General features: G+C 42.8%; 1 protein-coding gene across 1 annotated transcript in view; it reads left to right on the top strand.

Annotated features, from left to right (window-relative positions):
- Positions 1–17,989, top strand: part of caskin1 (CASK interacting protein 1) — a 165,939-nt gene that overhangs the window by 8,537 nt on the left and 139,413 nt on the right. The window contains 1 exon segment of the mRNA XM_088069345.1: positions 1,778–2,017. Within this exon segment, the coding sequence (XP_087925471.1) occupies positions 1,924–2,017 (94 nt within the window). The 5' untranslated portion in view covers positions 1,778–1,923.

The raw sequence follows: 17,989 nt of genomic DNA, 5'->3' as shown, positions 1-17,989 counted from the left end.
CTCAGACGTGCAGTCTTTGTATTGTGTGTAGCGCTGCAGTCGCCCATCGTTACCACGGTTATTGCCGAATAAAAAGGAGAGGGGGGTCAGTTCTTTCAGGGTGAATAGAAATCCTTCCTACACCTCTGCTCAGACGGAGCGCCATTAAAGTCTATTAAAAAGGGACTTTTTAAGGACTATTAAATATATGTAAGGGGACTTTCATTTAAGCACCAATATTTCTTTTTCAGTGAGCTTTTATTTTATAATTCTACATCTGTTTATTTCAGTGAGCTTTTATTTTATAATTCTACATCTGTTTATTTCAGTGAGCTTTTATTTTATAATTCTACATCTGTTTATTTCAGTGAGCTTTTATTTCATAATTCCACATTTGCCTGTTTTAGGGAACTTTAATTTCAGTCCACATTTATTAATTTCAGGGATTTTTGTTTTCATAATTTCACATTAACTATAATAGACTAACTGTAATAGATTACATCCATCACCTGGAGGGAAAAGGTGTGATGCACGTGAACGAATAAAAATATATCGAGCCAATAAGAAAAGAGAGAGAGAGGAGGGGGGAGAGAAAGAGAGAGAGAGAAAGAAAGAGAGAGAGACAGAGAGAGGGGGGAGAAAGAGAGAGGGAGAGACACAGAGAGAGACAGAGAGAGAGACAGAGAGAGAGAAAGGGAGAGAGAGAGACAGAGAGAGAGACAGAGAGAGAGAGAGAGAGAGAGAGAGAGAGACAGAGAGAGAGAGACAGAGAGAGAGACAGAGAGAGAGAGAGACAGAGAGAGAGAGAGAGACAGAGAGAGAGACAGAGAGAGAGAGACAGAGAGAGAGACAGAGAGAGAGAGAGAGAGAGAGAGAGAGAGAGAGAGAGAGAGAGAGAGAGAGAGAGAGAGACAGAGAGAGAGAGAGAGAGAGAGACAGAGAGAGAGAGAGAGAGAGACAGAGAGAGAGAGAGAGAGAGAGACAGAGAGAGAGAGAGAGAGACAGAGAGAGAGAGAGAGACAGAGAGAGAGAGAGAGAGAGAGAGAGAGAGAGAGAGAGAGAGAGAGAGACAGAGAGAGACAGAGAGAGAGGGAGAGAGAGAGACAGAGAGAGAGAGAGACAGAGAGAGAGAGGGAGAGACAGAAAGAGAGAGGGAGAGAGAGAGACAGAGAGAGGGAGAGAGGGAGGTGGGGGCGGGAGAGCACCGCGCTCCTCCTGGTCCGCCCCCAAGTTGCAGCACGAGCCATTTAGCAGCGCGAGCTGGGCCAGCTGTAGAGCGCGCGGGCGCGTGTACGTGCCCCCCTCACTACCCCTGCCCCCACGCGGAGAAAACCATTACCACATAGAGCCCGAGCGCACGCGGAGCGGAGCGATGGCTGCAGCAGCAGCGGTGGATTGTGTTTACGACGCAGAGCACGCGAGCGGCAGAACCTCGGGAGAACGGACACCGCGCGCGCTCGATTCCTAAACGCAGCAGCATTTACGCGCAGTGTCCGGCAGTGAGCCCGCGAGGCTGCTCGCCGCATCAGCCCGTCTGACGTCTCCTTCCCTCGGCGAGGACCCGCGCCGCCTCCCGCGCGGTGCTTCGCAGCGCAGCTGCAAGCGACAGCTAATCTGCCGTGATCACACATGAGGAGCGCGAGCGAAGCCGTTCACCGTCAAAATATCACGCACGCGACGCCAGCGCGCTGAATCCGGAGCGGTCCCCCATCCAGAGGCGCTGCACCGAGCGGGGAGGGGGGAAACCCGAGAGCATCCCACCCAGTCTGACCTCCCTTCTCTCCGTCATATGTCACAGCTGTAGGGGGGTCTCATCCAGTCCGGGACCGGGGGGGAGGAGGAGGCAGGCTGCTCGTGGCCGCGGGAGACGCACCCTCGGCGGGGTGAGGCTGGGCTGAAGCGCCGCTGTGGCGGAGGATGCTGCGGGAGTAGAGCGGCTCAAAGATGGGGAAGGACCAGGAACTGCTGCAGGCGGTGAAGACCGAGGACCTGCTCACCGTGCAGAAGCTGCTGCAAAGGCCCCGGCCAGGGAAAGCAAGTAAGACAACCCACTCTATTCTGTTCTATTCTATTCTGTTCTATTCTATTCTGTTCTATTCTATTCTGTTCTATTCTATTCTGTTCTATTCTATTCTATTCTATTCTATTCTATTCTGTTCTATTCTATTCTGTTCTATTCTATTCTATTCTGTTCTGCTGCAGGCGGAGCCTTAAAGATAACACAGCTCTGCATCCCTTTCTGACTGTGACATCAAGAGTTCTCACACACTGTCGCTGCTATCAGGCCTGACTGATGATGATGATGATGATGATGTTGTGTGTGTACATGTATGTATGTGTGTATGTGTGTGGGGGGGGGCTGGAGAGGAGGCGCTGCATGCATCAGGGTGTATCAGAGCAGATTAGTGGTGTGATTGGAGACTGACAGACCGTCTTGAGACCCCTTTCTGAGAGCACTGCAGCAGAGAGAGGGAGGGTGGCGGAGAGAGAGGGGGCTGTGTTTTTGGATCCGTGTGACCCTGACTCATGAGTGGGAGATGATGGCCTTGTGATTGTCGAGGTTCACCTTCAGGGACAGACGTGTAGGGTTCAGATAACATGCTTGGTTTGGCGGTCTGGTATGAGGTTCTTTATACCATAGCAAATGTGAGGCGGGACGCCCCCGGTTTGGAGAAGCGGACCGGAGTCTGACACTAAAGCTTTAATTCACTGCTGTCAGCAAAATATATTTTAGCCACCCAAAAACTCAGTATCAGTTTAAGTGGACGCTATATTGAGAGTATTCTGCCCGGTGGCCCCAACCATTTTCTAATTCACAAAATACAGAAAAATAAAGTGATTCACACTGGGAATTAATTTTGTCCTTTTAGTATCCATAAGGTGCCAGAGTGCATAAAACAGAATCAAAATATGCTTTTTTATCATAAAAGTGCCAGAGAAGGAACCCCCACACCCCCGACAGAGGTCCTAGATAAGACACTAATGTCCTAAAATACTGTCCTAATATTCTAGAAATGTTCTGAAATCCTAAAAATGTCCTAAATTTTGAGAAATGTCCTAAGATCCTAAAATCAGAGAAATGCCTTATAATCAGAGAAATGTAATAAAATCCTATAAAAGTCCTAAAAATTGAAACCTGGTTCAACGTCACTTCTCGTTCAGACGCCTCACACACACTTAAACCTTTGAACCTTTGAAATCTGCAAATTGCAAGAAATGAGTAGATTTTGTTTTTAAAAAGCTAGGGAAAATGTGAACTCTATTTATAATTTTCATAATTAGATATTTAAAATTATTTTAGAATTACTATATTTTTCAGGACATTTCCTTTTTTTAATTTATTTTTTAAATTTACTTTCCACTTTATTTCCTTCTTTATTTATTGTTGGTTTTCAATTGTTTTTATGGTTATTTTCAGGTAATTAGCTTTTACTTTTAAAAATCTTTTTTTTGTCTTTTTTTTAAACTAATTTCTTGCTTATTAAGCCAATTAGCCCTGGTTCAAAAAGAATTAAACAGCTATTTCCCACAGCAGTGCAGAGCGTCCACATCAGACTCCAGCCTGCTTCTCCAAACCGTCGGCGTGCCGGCCGACATCTAACACACTGACGACTGACAAGTTCCTCGTACAGATCTGAAATATCTCTTTCAGCCTGGTATCTGCGCGCGTGTTGCGTCCTGCTTCTCTTCGTCTGCAGCTCCTCTCATAGTTTATTTTGTGCAGGCGATGCAGCGCTCCGACATGGCTTCCACAGCCCACTCCTCTGTGTGGGCAGCACAGTGGAGCTGCAGATAGATCTCTCTGTAAGCTGCCTGATACTCGCACTGATAAATAACTGGCTGATACAGTTATCAGCAGACAGGGGCGGATGCTGCACAGGCCCAACTGCATCGATTACGCTTCCTGCAGATTTCAGCTCAGACGCGGTGATGAATTCAGTTTAAAAAATCTTCCTTTTCTGCACTCTTTCTCCCGACACTGCCCGAAGTCTCAGAGCGCTCCGGTCCGGCAGGTTTGCAGCTTCTGACCTGCACTGAGAGGCTCCACACAGCAGGTGGGCCTCATTAGAATAACCAGGAGCCGGTGTTGATGACAGATAATGGTCCACAACTGTGCTGCTGCTTTTCTTGCATGTAATGACCAAAATCATCGACACTGAATATCATCATGTCCCAAAATTCTGCTCTTTGAGTCGCTCATTTTTAAGAGCCGGCACGCCCACAGCTTTTTTTTTTTGCAGTTATTCTGACTAATGAGACCTCTGCGACACCTGTGCAGGGTCTTTGAATTGAATCTTTCAAGCACGCATAAAAGATCCAATGCAGGTTCAGTACTGATCCAGGTGAAATACTCAGTAGTTATGGGCAGTATTACAGTATACTAGGGTATTTAGAAATACAGAAGGTATGTTCTTCAGTACCGGTATAAATTCAGGCACTCCTCTTTCTATTAAACTCATTGTATATAGTGCACAGCACGCACCACCAGAGCTCAGTCTCCGGTCTCTATTGGTGGATCAGGCAGCTGAGCTGAAAGACACAGTGACACCTAGTGGTGGAGGGAGAAGTTACAGGACTGTAAACGGCCGGCAGCCAGCAGGCAGAGAGTGACTGTGGGGAATAACAGCATGTTTTTTTTACATCTAACTTGATGAATTTAGGATTTATTTGGACCAGTGTTGGATCAGTGGATTTACTAACTAGATCACTAACAAGAGTAACCAAGACGCTTTGAGTGAGTTTTATTTTGCTTTTGTTGAGTAAATGAAGTGCTCAGGTTTCAAAGGGCCAAATGTTATTATTGCATTTTTGCCAAAATAAAACTGCCTACCCCAGCTTTATAGGTGGAAACACAGACTTATAATAATTCCAAACATGCGATGAAAATAGATTTTTAGATTCAGCAGCTGATCTTGGTTGCCTAAATACATGGGTAGTTGAAAGTGGTTGTTGTTACCGTCATCATGTGGGAACACAGAATATAGAAAACATCACTTTAGATTTGGAGTTGTTTTGCACTGAGCTAACGTGTACGCTGCCATGCCACAGATGGCAAAGCTCGCCCTGCAGGACTCCGTGAAGTGCAGCACACACAGCCCCAAAAACAGTTTGTAGAGAGCAGCAGGGCGCTGCGTGCCGGCAGGTGGCAAACGGCGGAGCCGAGCACATACAGGAAACCCCTCGCATTAAAGACTGCAAAATACAGACATCCCCCCGGGTGAAAACAGGGTTGGTAGGGTCCAGCATATTCAGGTGGTGCCCAAAATAGTGTCTGCTGAAGTCAGTGGAGTACATTATGTGCAAGAGCACATCACAAAATAAGCTTTAGGCTGCAGTGGAGTGCACTTGAGCTGGAAGCCCCTCTCAGACTCTCAGACTCAGAGGACAGCTCGAGCCTCAAACACTGTTTTCCAGGCAGCAGCAGCAGCTAGTGCACCAAAGATGAGCCAACCCTCAGTGGACTGCAGTGCATGCATATGGCAACTCAAGCAACTTAAAGCAGATTCTGCAGGTGGAAGTACCTGACAATATGCTGCTTATTCACACAGAGAAGGTGCATGCTGTTTTTTTATAATCTACTCACTAGGCAGGTTTCCAAATTGCACACATCCATAATTTCCTAATTTTTCATGTTTTCTTGCAGATATAACCTCGCGTTAATTGTGCAAATTGAAGTTTTTATTATAAAACACACCCAGTGGAAACATGTAAATTTTGAAAAAACTCGCTTGTTGCATGTGCTTGTCAGGAGGAACTGGCTCCCTCATGATGCAGCAGGAGCTACAAGAGCTGTTATTGCATCATATAACTCTGAGAAAGTTTTTAACCCACAATTCCTCTGTGAAATCGTGGACTACATCTCCCAGAAATCCCTCATACGTGTCCACTCCCACGTATAAGGGGCTCGCCTTTCCATCACGGCTCCATAACACGCCTACGTGGCCTCGGATTGGAAATAATGACGGCTAGTGCGGTGGCTGCAATAGAAATAAAGCTGCAGATGTTTTGAACATCCGTCGCCATGGTTACTGGGATGTTATCACCAGAGGAGAAGTCACATGACATCACTCGGTGGAAACACAGTCATCTCGAAATTGTGTTTCTACAACATTCTAAAAATTCGGCTTACGTTTTGTCCAAATCTGTGATAGAAAGCTGCCTGCTGTCAGGTCTTCCTGCTCCTCATATTTAATGCATCAATCACTCATCTGAGATCTAATGACGCCGACCGCCGTCACTCCTCAGTCAACACTCAGCCGGCCGTCACTGTCACGTCGCTGGCTGACTGCAGCCTTTTCTGCGTCCGTCTTGAGGTTTGTCCTTCGATAGCTGACGTGAGGTCTGAAGTGCTGAAGGTGTTTAAAGGCAGGACGGAGGCCGCTCTGCTCTGTCAGTGTGCTGCAGCTTCCTCTACGGCATCGCAGAGGATTTTTATCATTTGTGTGACTTTGCTGCGTTCAGATGCCTTTAGAAACCGTTTAACCCTTTGAAACCTGAGCAAACTGCTTTAATTTCTTTTGGAGAAAAAAGCAGCAAGAAACTTGGCAAGAAATGTCACACAAACTGCAAAATTAGTAAAAGGAATGAGAAAATGACTGATATTATTTTTTAAATGGTTAAAAAATGAAAAATTTCCAGAAAACTATGATCACCAAATTTTTTAAATTTATTTATGTTTTTTCTCCAATTTTCAGAACTTTTGGGGTCATTTTTGTGTTTTTTTTTAATTATTATTTTTTGGTCATTTTCTTGTAACTTACTTGTTTATTGCTAATTTTTGAGCCATGTCTTGCTATGTTGCGCAATGCCTTCTCTCCGTTTTTTTTTTGTTGCAAGAAATCAAACAACAACAGCTCAGGTTTTAAAGGAAGAAATGACCTGAAAATTACTTTTTTCAAAACCAGAAAAAAAAAACTGAAAAAAATTGATAAAACTATATTAAGAATTATCATGATTATATATTTAAAATTATGTTACAGAAAAAATATTTACATATATATTTTTTTCAATTTTTAGAGCTTTTGGGGTCATTTTCTTTTTTAAAATTATTATTTCAGGTCATTTTCTTTTAACTTTTTACTAGTTTCTTGGTCATTTTTGGGTCGTGTCTTACTGCGCTGCTCAGTGCCTTCTCTCCATGTTTTTTTTTTTAAGAATTCCAATAAGCTCGGTTTCAAAGGGCTCATGATGCTGCCACAGCAACCGTCTGGTAAACATTTCATTTTTGGACGTGGACATGATTTTTTTTTCTCAGTCCCTGAAAAGCTGAGTGTTTTAGGGGCTTGTGTCTGGACCGTGCGGGACAGTCACTCATTAAAAACACCAAAACAAACAGGCCAGAAAAAAACAGCCAACAGTAATGACAGAGAGGAGCAGACAAACAGCAGGGAGGTGTGACGGCAGCCTGATACTAACACACACACACACACACACACACACACACACACACACACACACACACACCTGTTTGACATCCAGCCTGTGTGTGCGTGCGTGCGCGCGCGTGTGTGTGTGTGTGTGTGTGTGTGTGTGTGTGTGTGTGTGTGTGTGCGGTTTGTGGTGGAAATGGGTGGATATGTGGTTGAACTGTGTGTATAGAGGGGTTAATGTGACGGAGAGGTAAGATTGAGTTTAGTGTGTGTGTGTGTGTGTGTGTGTGTGTGTGTGTGTGTGTGTGTGTGTGTGTGTGTGTGTGGGCATCTGGCAAAGGCTCTGCCCTGCTGCAACTCATTTACTCCCACTCAGGCCAGACATCCAGTCTCTGCACACACTCACCTGCAACACACACACACACACACACACACACACACACACACACACTCATACATACTCATGCAGACACATCTGGCACCATCTGGAGGGTCATCATCAGTTTGCTGTCACTCAGCGACCCCCTCTGTACATGGCACTAGATGAGGTCGTGTTAGTGTGTGCAAGTGTGTGTGTGTGTGTGTGTGTGTGTGTGTGTGTGTGTGTGTGTGCGCAGGGAGCAGACCTTGAGTGTGACCTGAGGTCTGTGTTTGTTGACGGGCTGTTTCAGTGTTTGTGTGTCAAAGAGGTCACTGTAATCTGCATTTATGTTTGTTTATTTTGCGTCATTAAAGGTTGTGTGTGTGTGTGTGTGTGTGTGTGAGTCTGTGTGAGTGTTAGTGTGTGTGTGTGTGTCAGTTGTGGCTAGAGTACTGAAAATCTGTACTCAAGTATGAGTACAATTACTTTGTAATCTGTACTCAAGTACGAGTACAATTACTTTCATAAAAAAGACCAAGTAAAGGTAAAAAGTACATTGTTAATGAATTACTCAAAATACTTTTGTGTTTAATTTTATTTTATTGTGTGCGACCGGTGCAGCAGAAGGACTACACAGCAGTGACCTCACAGTATCATGTGACCTCGTAGCATCATGTGACCTCACAGCATCATGTGACCTCACAGCATCATGTGACCTATGAAAGCCAAAAAAGTGTTTCCATTGCAATTTTGCCAAAAATGGCTTTTTCAAATCACCTTAAATACCACCTCATGCAAGTGTAAAAACTTTTTTGCACTAATTTGAAATTGACATATTTCGATTGGGCATATTTTAAATTTGCAGTTTCCATTTGAGCGATTTGAGGGTTAATGGAAACCCTCTGAAACGAGTAGGATTTGACCTCGGGCACCGTGTTTACGGCCATAAGAGACTGCACATGCTTCCATCGCTGCACAAACACTCTCTGCCTCCTTCCTTTTGTCTCTTTGAAGCTGGGACAGAGATGCTAAAGCCCACAGAGCGCTGTGGATCTCAGCCCCCTGTCTGTCTCCCCGTCTCTCTGCGTGGACGTATGAGGCCGGCAGAGGAGAGCAGATGATTGCGTCCACACCACTGCACATTCACAAAGGAGCAGGCCGGCAGGCAGAGAGGCCGCTGCAGATACTGTGAGCCACAGTCTTCGTACTGTTTAACTGCGCTCCGTCTGCAGCCTCAGTCAGTGAGACAAACGGCCAGTAAGAGTCTGTATTTTATGATGCACCGTATCGGATTATCTGCACCGTGTGCCTGCCTCGCTGTCTTCCTGTGCTGCAGTACTGTTATGAATTGCGGCAATATAACAGAAAGTCACATCATATTACAGCGTTTCCCACAGGTCAGAGTATACTGGGGGTGGGAGCCGGCGGAAAGGGCAGACATGACCTGCATGTACAAAAAAAAGGTCCGCTACATGTGCAAACGAAAATTCATGAATGCAATATTATGACTTTAATTTCATATGCATTACATCATCACGCACTGTTAATCACATGTAGAGGTAATCTTTATCGTCTCTCTCTCTGGCGCTGTGTGTGTCTGCTCGTCTCTCGCTCTCTGTTTAGACACAACTGACACATCTGTGGAATAAGAAGGAAAAAAGCAAAACTGCAACGACCAAAACAGAATCACAACCAGCAGTGACACCAGGCTATAAGGTGAAGGGGCAGATTTGTAAATTTCATCATGTGAAGGGTTTGCTGTGTATTTTATTATATAACCTTAAGTCATATTAAGTCATATTTCCCAGCTGTAGTATAAGTATGGCTCATACTTAGGTTTTATTGGAAATACCAGATAAATGCCCATGTATTTAGGCAGATAATATGACTGTATACATTTAGGATTCAATTTCAGTATAGTTCTAACATGATAAAATTATTTTTGTGAAATTATTTAAGAATTTGGATAAGGAGCTACTATATCGCTGAGAAACTTGACTTCCCTCAAAATCAAGATTTTTGGACAAGTTTCCCGCTATATTTAGTTCATATTTCCTGCAGTGATTTTCCAGTGTGTGTGTGTGTGTGTGTGTGTGTGTGTGTGTGTGTGTGTGAGTGACATTTCAGCTAAGACGAGGTGTAAATGAGAATATGAATGTGTATGTTGGGGGATGTGTTTTTTTCTGTTCGACATCATGAAAAGCAGCACTTTGATCGCAGAGGAGCTCAGATATAACGTGTGTACGACGGGTTTGATTCGTGTTCGGGATTCATTTATAAATATCTGTATCGGGGCGAGTAAATCAAGAGTACCGCACAGAGAGAGAGAAGCACGGAGAAGCAAATCTGCAACAAAACAGTAACGCTGTGATTATTGAGTTTTATCCTGAAAAACAGATTTCAAGATGATAATATTGAGAGAGTGGAGCGCTGGCTGGCTGAGTTTCCTGCATTTTCCTCCAAAACATCATCACTCACCTCTCTGCTGACTGCCGCCATGATTGAATTACAGAACAGATGGAGGGAGAGGGAGAGGGAGAGGTGGATGGATATTTTCTGCTTTGAGGAAAAGGAAAGTGTGAGAGGAGCTGCAGACGAGAAAGAAAGAGAGAAAGAGAGGGCTGGAAAAGAAAGCAGGAGAGAGAGAGGGCTGTTTTTTGACGGGCGTGTGGGACAGATGGAGGAGGGGTGATGAAAGGCTGAAAATGATGAAAGAGAAAACGAGGTGATGAAACGGACGGAGAGCTGAACGCAGTCATTTCCACCTCACTTTTATTCTGATTGCAGACGGCTATGCTAACATCAAGCCTCTGTGTCTCACACACACACACACACACACACACACACACACACACACACACACACACACACACACACACACACACACACACACACACACACACACGCTCATCTGCACAAAGCACCAAAAATAACATCCACATAGTTTAATGGGTCAGCGGCGAGTTCAGGAGGAATAAGAGAGCGCAGAGGAGGTGAGGAGACGGGAGGGAGGACAGGAAATGATATGACTGGAGAGGACAGCATGAGGCCAGGGCGATATGGCTCCAAATAATATCACGATATTTTTAGGCTATATCGCGATGCAATATATATAACCCTATATCTCAAAATCTCCTCTAAACTGCTGTAAACTACTAAAATACAATATTATTAAACTACAGTCATAAATAAAGTACCTACTGCCATAAAATAAAATTACATAAACTACCCTTACCATAAAGTTGAATAAAATACTTTTATAATGTTAAATAAAGTACTGTTACAATACTGTTACTACTAAATAAAGTAGTATAGTAAATAAAGTAAATCCTACATGCTGGACCTTTAAAAACAAAATATACTTCTTGGAAAAATTAGATATCTGACTCCTTGGAGGGTCTTTTAGTTCAACCAAACCCTCAACAAAAGCTGATATAGCGCCAGCTGCATTCAATACTTAGGTATTCAAACCTTGTAACATGGTTAATATATGAGCTCAATCTAGGAGAATGATGAAATTAATTATAATATGTATTTAAGAGTTATGCACAAAGTGTCTGAGAAGCTGTTTTTGTTTGATTTAGCACACTTATGCCACACTGTGCACACTGTGTGGTACATATCTACATGTTACATATTACATGTATATATATATATATATGTGTGTGTGTGTATATATATATATGTATATATATATATGTGTGTGTGTGTGTGTGTGTGTGTGTGTATATATATATGTATATATATATGTATATATGTATATATATATAAACATTTTCAATAAACATGAACTTGTTGATAAACTCTATATGAATGTAGACTCACACTTATGTCACCTAACCAACATTGTTACCATGGTAGCAGCTTGTCAACAGGCCTGACATGTGCCACTCAATGTGGCCACGCCCTAAATGATGCGTAAGTTTAAGCCTTAATAACATTTAAATGGATGAGTTATGTAAAAATCACCCCCAAAAAGTGCCATGGGTCGAGTTTTCTATTCTGTTCTATTCTGTTCTATTGTAGCTTCAGTGCAGATTAACAGGATGAGAGAGGAAGGGGAATAAGTGGTTTAGTCTGAGTATAAAGACCACCCACAAAATGTGAAGGGGCAGTGGGCTGGGACCTCCCGTACTCAATCAGCACCGATTATAGAGGTGGCATTAACTACACACTGTACTGGCTTATGAACACACACACACACACACACACACACACACACACACACACACACACACACACACAGAGGACTGGCACAGAGAGGCACAGACTGTTGGAATTTACATTATCAGTGTGTGAGTTACGCTTGTTATGGTGGAAGTTTAGCGTTGTAGACAGGGGGCAAAAGTTGTCACACACACTCAGTCTCACACACACAGACACACACAGTATGCAGAATATGCGTTTAAAATCCTGCAGACAGTAGATTTGAATCTCAAAGACGAGAGAGAAAAGAAACCAGCTGAGCCATCTGAGACTTTTATGTAACTTATACAGTAGCCGTATGCAGGTGTAGGTGTGTGTTAGCATTCAGAGATGTGTGTGTGTGTGTGTGTGTGTGTGTCTTGAACAGCTGCTGCAGAGTGCGACTGTGTTTCTCCAGCCTTGCAGGATTTTTCCACTCACACCCTGAATTCACAACATCGAGTGTATCCTGACTGAATGTTTGAGCCCTTCATAAAGGCGGGAGGAAATTATGCATTTTTTTAGACTCGACTCTTAAAGTTGAACTAACACGGTGCGGACAGGGTTTTACTGTACTCCACATGAGAAGCTTTCAGAAATGTCCCGCCCTGCACCCACAGTGAATACATTTAGCATCGCCTTGGGACTTTGTGAATGAATGCCGCAGCTCTCGCTAAAAACAGGGCTGTGACACAGTTTGGGTTCCTGGGAAAATGTGTCGTGCACCAACACACCCTGAGCTCTCTGATATGTGTGTGAGGATATGGAGGGTATATGAAATACTTTCGAGCACAGATACTCAACTTAAGGTCTATAATAATAAAGTGATTCACACTGGGAATTATTTTTGTCCTTTTCGTATCCGTAAGGTCCCGGAGTGCATAAAATATGCTTTTTTATCAGAAAAGCGCCAGTGGAGGATCCCCCAAACCCCCCGACAGAGATCCTAGATAAGACACTAATGTCCTAAAATCCTAGAAACTTCCAAAACGTCTTAAGAAATGTAAAAATTGCTTGTTTACCTGCCAACCTTTATTTATTACCTTTAAACACTTGATTGTGTTGTGATTTATTGTTGCCAAATCAGACTTGAAGTTAAGTTTGTGAAACTTTCTTTTTGTAAATTTTCTGGCTGTCAATAAAAACAAAATAAATAAAAAAGTCGTACCAAACAAACTACCTAAAATCATAAATCTCCTAAAATTCAAGAAATGTGCTAAAATCCTAGAAAAGAAGAAGAGGAAGAAGGTAGATTTATTATTACATTTATTAGAAAAATTGTTTTATTAGTTACAATTTGTCCTTGAATTTGTCCTTGAATTTGTCCTTGAATTTGTCCTTGTTCCTGCTACATCATTGGAGTTGAAGGATGAGTTGGTTAAAATCACCAGCGACTTAGTCCTGAAAAGTCCTGAAATCCTTAAAACATCCTAAAATGCTGGAAACATCCCAGAATCCTAGAAACCTGTATGGGGCCACTGCAGCTGGCAGCTGGCCCCTGTCATTTAGCAGAAGTGGCCCCTGAAGCAGAGCCAGTAGACTGTCCCTCGTTCAAACTGGTCCTCACGCTCGTCCTCTGAAGCGAGGCGTCCACTAATGCTACTGTGAGCTGTAACGTCTCCATCTGCTGAAACCAAACATCTGCACTGTGTGTGTGTGTGTGTGTGTGTGTGTGTGTGTGTGTGTGTGTGTGTGTGCGTGCGCATCCTCACACGGGAAGCAGTGACCTGAGACCAGAAGGGGCTGTCCAGCTGGACAGATGTTGAGTCTGACCTAATGTATGAATGTATGTGTGTGTGTGTGTGTGTGTGTGTGTGTGTGTGTGTGTGTGTGCGCGTGTGTGTGTGTGTGTGTGTGCGTGTGCGTGCGTGTGTGTGTCCATACATAGCCATACAGTTGTGATCCAGTGGTTGAACAGATGTTTGGATCTCTGCCCTCACAGCTGCAGATTTGCAAAAGATTCCATATAATGCACCTAACCTTTTAATACATGCAGTACACCAGTTTTTGCTGTGTGTGTGTATGTGTGTGTGTGAGAGTGTGTGTGTGTGTGTGTGTGTATGTGCAGAGTCATCCAAATCCAGCTTTTACAATACTTACTTATTAAAGGCCATTAAACACTGTTTTGGCCCAGATCTGAATCTTTTAGTCACTGTTTTGTCATTTTCTGGAGCTCCGTGTGTCTCTCCGGCTGCTCTGGTTGGATGATTTCCATCTAATAAAAGTCGCTCTCTCCCATATTAACCTTCTTCAGTGTGTTTTAAAAGAGGACACTGAGCGCTGGCGTCTTCACGCACTGATGGTTAAAGTAGTGCTGCCTCGTCCTATGTGCAGCACGGCTGCAGCAGCAGGTGTGTGTATCGCTGCTGCTTATAGATCCGTCTGTGAACGCATCTACTGAAAAAAAAGCAATTTAATTTTCTGCAATGCAATATTAAATTGATTGTCATCACTTAATTATAATAACAGATTATAAATGAACTGAAATACATGAATTAATTAGATAATAATAATAATAAAACAATAAATAGATAAATTAATAAAAATAAATAAAATAAGTTAAACGGCAGGATCAATGCTTTCATGTAATCCATATAACATTTTCTTTTCAGTCAGTGAAACATGTTAGCTCCACAGGGTTAACATACATGTCCGAAAGCATGGAAACAATTGATGGTTAAAATTTACAGATTTGTTTAATTTGTTCCTTGTAGCTCTCATTGACTTTCTTCTGCATCTTTTAGCTGCAGCAAACAAACTGTGAACTATAAAGCAGCCAGGCCAGTACTCTAACACTGATAACAACGTTATTTTAGAACACGATTCGCCGACTTCATGTCATAAATTCATAAACATGGCGGGAAAAAGTCAATGTTTGGTCAGTGGTAAGAAACTTTTTTTATCAATTCACCTATTAAATATACATTTTTGAATATTAAGAAATATAAAAATATAATATGTAATATATGAAATACATAAAAAATAAAATAAGAATATAAATAAAAATATAAACAGCTATCTGCCTCTTTAAACGCTCTCAGCATTAAAATGTAACTCATCGTCCTTGTAGCTTCATGTTCCTATTTTAAGACCTCAAAGCTCATGACCACAACAAAAAAACCGTCCTACTGTTTAGGGACATTAAATAATGCGCTCTTGGCTGGTGTTACTGTTCTGAAATGATACTAACAGCCTAAGTGGTGTTTAAAGAAAGCTGGCGATCAGCCTCCCCCTCACCTAGCCCATGAATATTTCAGCCTTTCCTTGTGTGGTGTCGGTGGCCGTGAGGAAGCCTCTGCTGCTGATGTGGAGGCAGATATCTGGGTCAGATTTATTTTCCAGGAAGCCTGAAATCCGCCTCTGAAAAATGTGTAGAGACTGATGTTTGGAGATGATCAGTGAACTTATGACTGGAGGACTTTTCAGACCGTCTGAAGCCAATCCTCCGAGCAGCTGGGAAAACTTGAGCCCGACTGAGTGAATGTGACGTCTCCGTCCTCCCAAATGACAAAAAGAGAGAGATGAAAAGGAATGAATCAACCTGGAGGAAGATAAAAGGACAGAGAGAGAGAGAGAGAGAGGATAGAAATTTGTACTCAGTGAATCTCTGTGTTTTTAGTGTCGCAGTTCTGTCTCTTTAAACTGAAACCGATTGTCTGCTAAGTCACTGCCGCGCTCCTCATGCTAAAACGTGATCTGTCACACACACACACACACACACACACACACACACAAAGCCATTAATCACCCTGAACTTCTTCCAATCCCATCAAGTTGATTTCTTCCACTGCGTCCATTTAATTTTCCACAGTCCCTGCTGCCTATTATCTTGACAACAATACTCCGCTGTACTTTAGTGCTAATTACTTAGCGTGCTAACGAGCTAAGATGGTGAATATGTAAACAGTGTTCCTGCTGGATATCAGCATGTTGGCATTCTCACTTTGAGCGTGTGAAAGGTAAAAACTGAGTAGCGCGTGGCATCTTGTGTGTTGTGAATGTGTGTGTGTGAACGGGAGAATGTGACAAAACTTTGTTTAAATGCCTTTAGCAAATGTTTAATCAAAACATAAACTTTCAACATTATAACAGCAAGTTACCAGCAGTTTTTGTTTTTTTTAGTTCAGTGAAAATTAAAATAAATAATGAATAAATAAAAATAGCACTCAGAGGTTTTGCAAAATGAAAGTTCCTCCCACCCTGAAACTTTCTTTGTACTTTTTAATTATTTAATATTTCCAGCAATCATTAAAATGAAACGCTGATACAGTTAATCTGTCAACCCCTACGCTCTATGACTTCTTCCTCAGCAGCAGTTTGTCACTCACAGGGTGGATCACCGATCTGCGGATCTGATCAGAGCTGATCAGATCTGATCGATGGATGAGAGAGACAGCTGTTTGTGAGTGAATGCAAACTTTTAGACTCAGAAGAATGAACAGTTAACCCTTTGAGACCTGGATCAACACCAGTTTTCTTATTGTGTGTTCAGATGTCTTTCACAAGTACCTGAACCTTTGGATCTTAAAAAGATTTTATTTCTTTCAAAAACATGGGAAAAAAGCAATGTAACTTAGTAAGAAATGTCCCGCAAACTGCAAGAAGAAAAGATGACGAAAAAATGACCTGAACATAAGATCAAAATAAAAATCGCATTTTTACTAATTTATTGCAGATTTGGGGTGATTTCTCGTTAAGTTGCGCATTGCTTTTTTTGAGTTTGCTCTTGTTTCAAATGTGTCACAACCTGGCTCAACAGTGTGGGACAAAACGGGAGAGGACACATAGTTGGCGAAGTTTAACAGTATATTTTAATTAAGTAAATCAATAAAGTTAACATAAGTTACAGGTGGATGTCAGTGTGCGTGCTGTGTTGAGTGTGTGTGAGTGTGAATGGGTATGTGAGTCAAGATTCACGATTGATGTGGGTTAAGACTTTTAATGGGCCTGGTGTTCTGCTGCTCCGTCTGTGCCCAGAGTACGCTCTGCTTTGTGACAGTGTGGCATTTATATTCCAGTAGCGCTTTAAATCAACGGTCCAGCTCCATTTGTGGTGGCAGAAGTTTTAATCATTGCATCAGTACATTAATGTTAGTTTCTCCCTCATGCTAAACTGATGGATCATTTTATGCAAAAACAAAAAAAAAAAAAAAAAAAAAGAGTGAGAGGCCAAAATGACAAATGCTCCTTGAAAGAGCCCCTTGTTGTCACATGTGTGTCAGGAGCTGGTTAACTTGCATGTGTTTGTGTGGTTGCACACATGATAAATCCCTGCAGGCTCCGTCATCTGTACTGCCTACCTCCATCTCTTCTCTCTCTCCGTCTCTGTTTCCCCTCTCTGCTGTTTGTCCGCCCGATGAATCAGCCCGCTGCTCTGTGTCGCTGTCAGGGAGGGTGATTAGTCATGTCGAACTGGGCCGGGATCTGCACGGCCCGAGCTGACAACAGGAAAGAGGAGATTCTGGAAGATTCCACCTCAGCAACAGCTGCCCACTTCTGTCTTTACTTTTCATATCAAACAGTGGAAAGACGGGGGGGTTAGAGGACACATGCTTTAAATGTCCCAGACAGGACTTTAACATAGTTCACCTTTTATTCAGATGAGGCGCCACGATGGTCCAGCATCTGAGGAGAATGTGTCCAGTATGTTTTTACATACATTTGTCTCCACAACTTCCTCTAATTTATGAACATCCACTGAGGGATGGGGACCGAAACCCGGTTCTGCTTCTTTCATAACCAGAAGATTGAAAATGTTTGAGCGTATCGATACTGCTGTGGAGTCCTGTGGGTCCTTTAACGTAACATTGAGTCACTGCTCCGCACACATTGATTGAGCATCTAATTAAACCTAAATGCAGAAACTGTCTTCACGTTGAAAAACTCCTTCAACGGCGTCTGCTGTCGCCGCCGCTGCACAGAGCAGACAGGAAGTCAGACATCCACATAACATGAAAACATCTGGTTAATTTTCAGAATAAAATGCTCCGTGTTGACGTCTGATGCACGATCAGTCTCCGTCATCATCAGCTCACAGCAGCAGTGGTAAACGCACCCAAACTTTGTCCATCAGTTAAAAGTAGTTATCCAGTGC

This window comes from Plectropomus leopardus, chromosome 18 (assembly GCF_026936395.1).
Source record: "Plectropomus leopardus strain MGB_pleo_1.0 chromosome 18, ASM2693639v1, whole genome shotgun sequence".
Classification (NCBI taxonomy): Eukaryota; Metazoa; Chordata; class Actinopteri; order Perciformes; family Serranidae; genus Plectropomus; species Plectropomus leopardus.
This window is presented reverse-complemented; position numbering and strand designations above follow the sequence as displayed.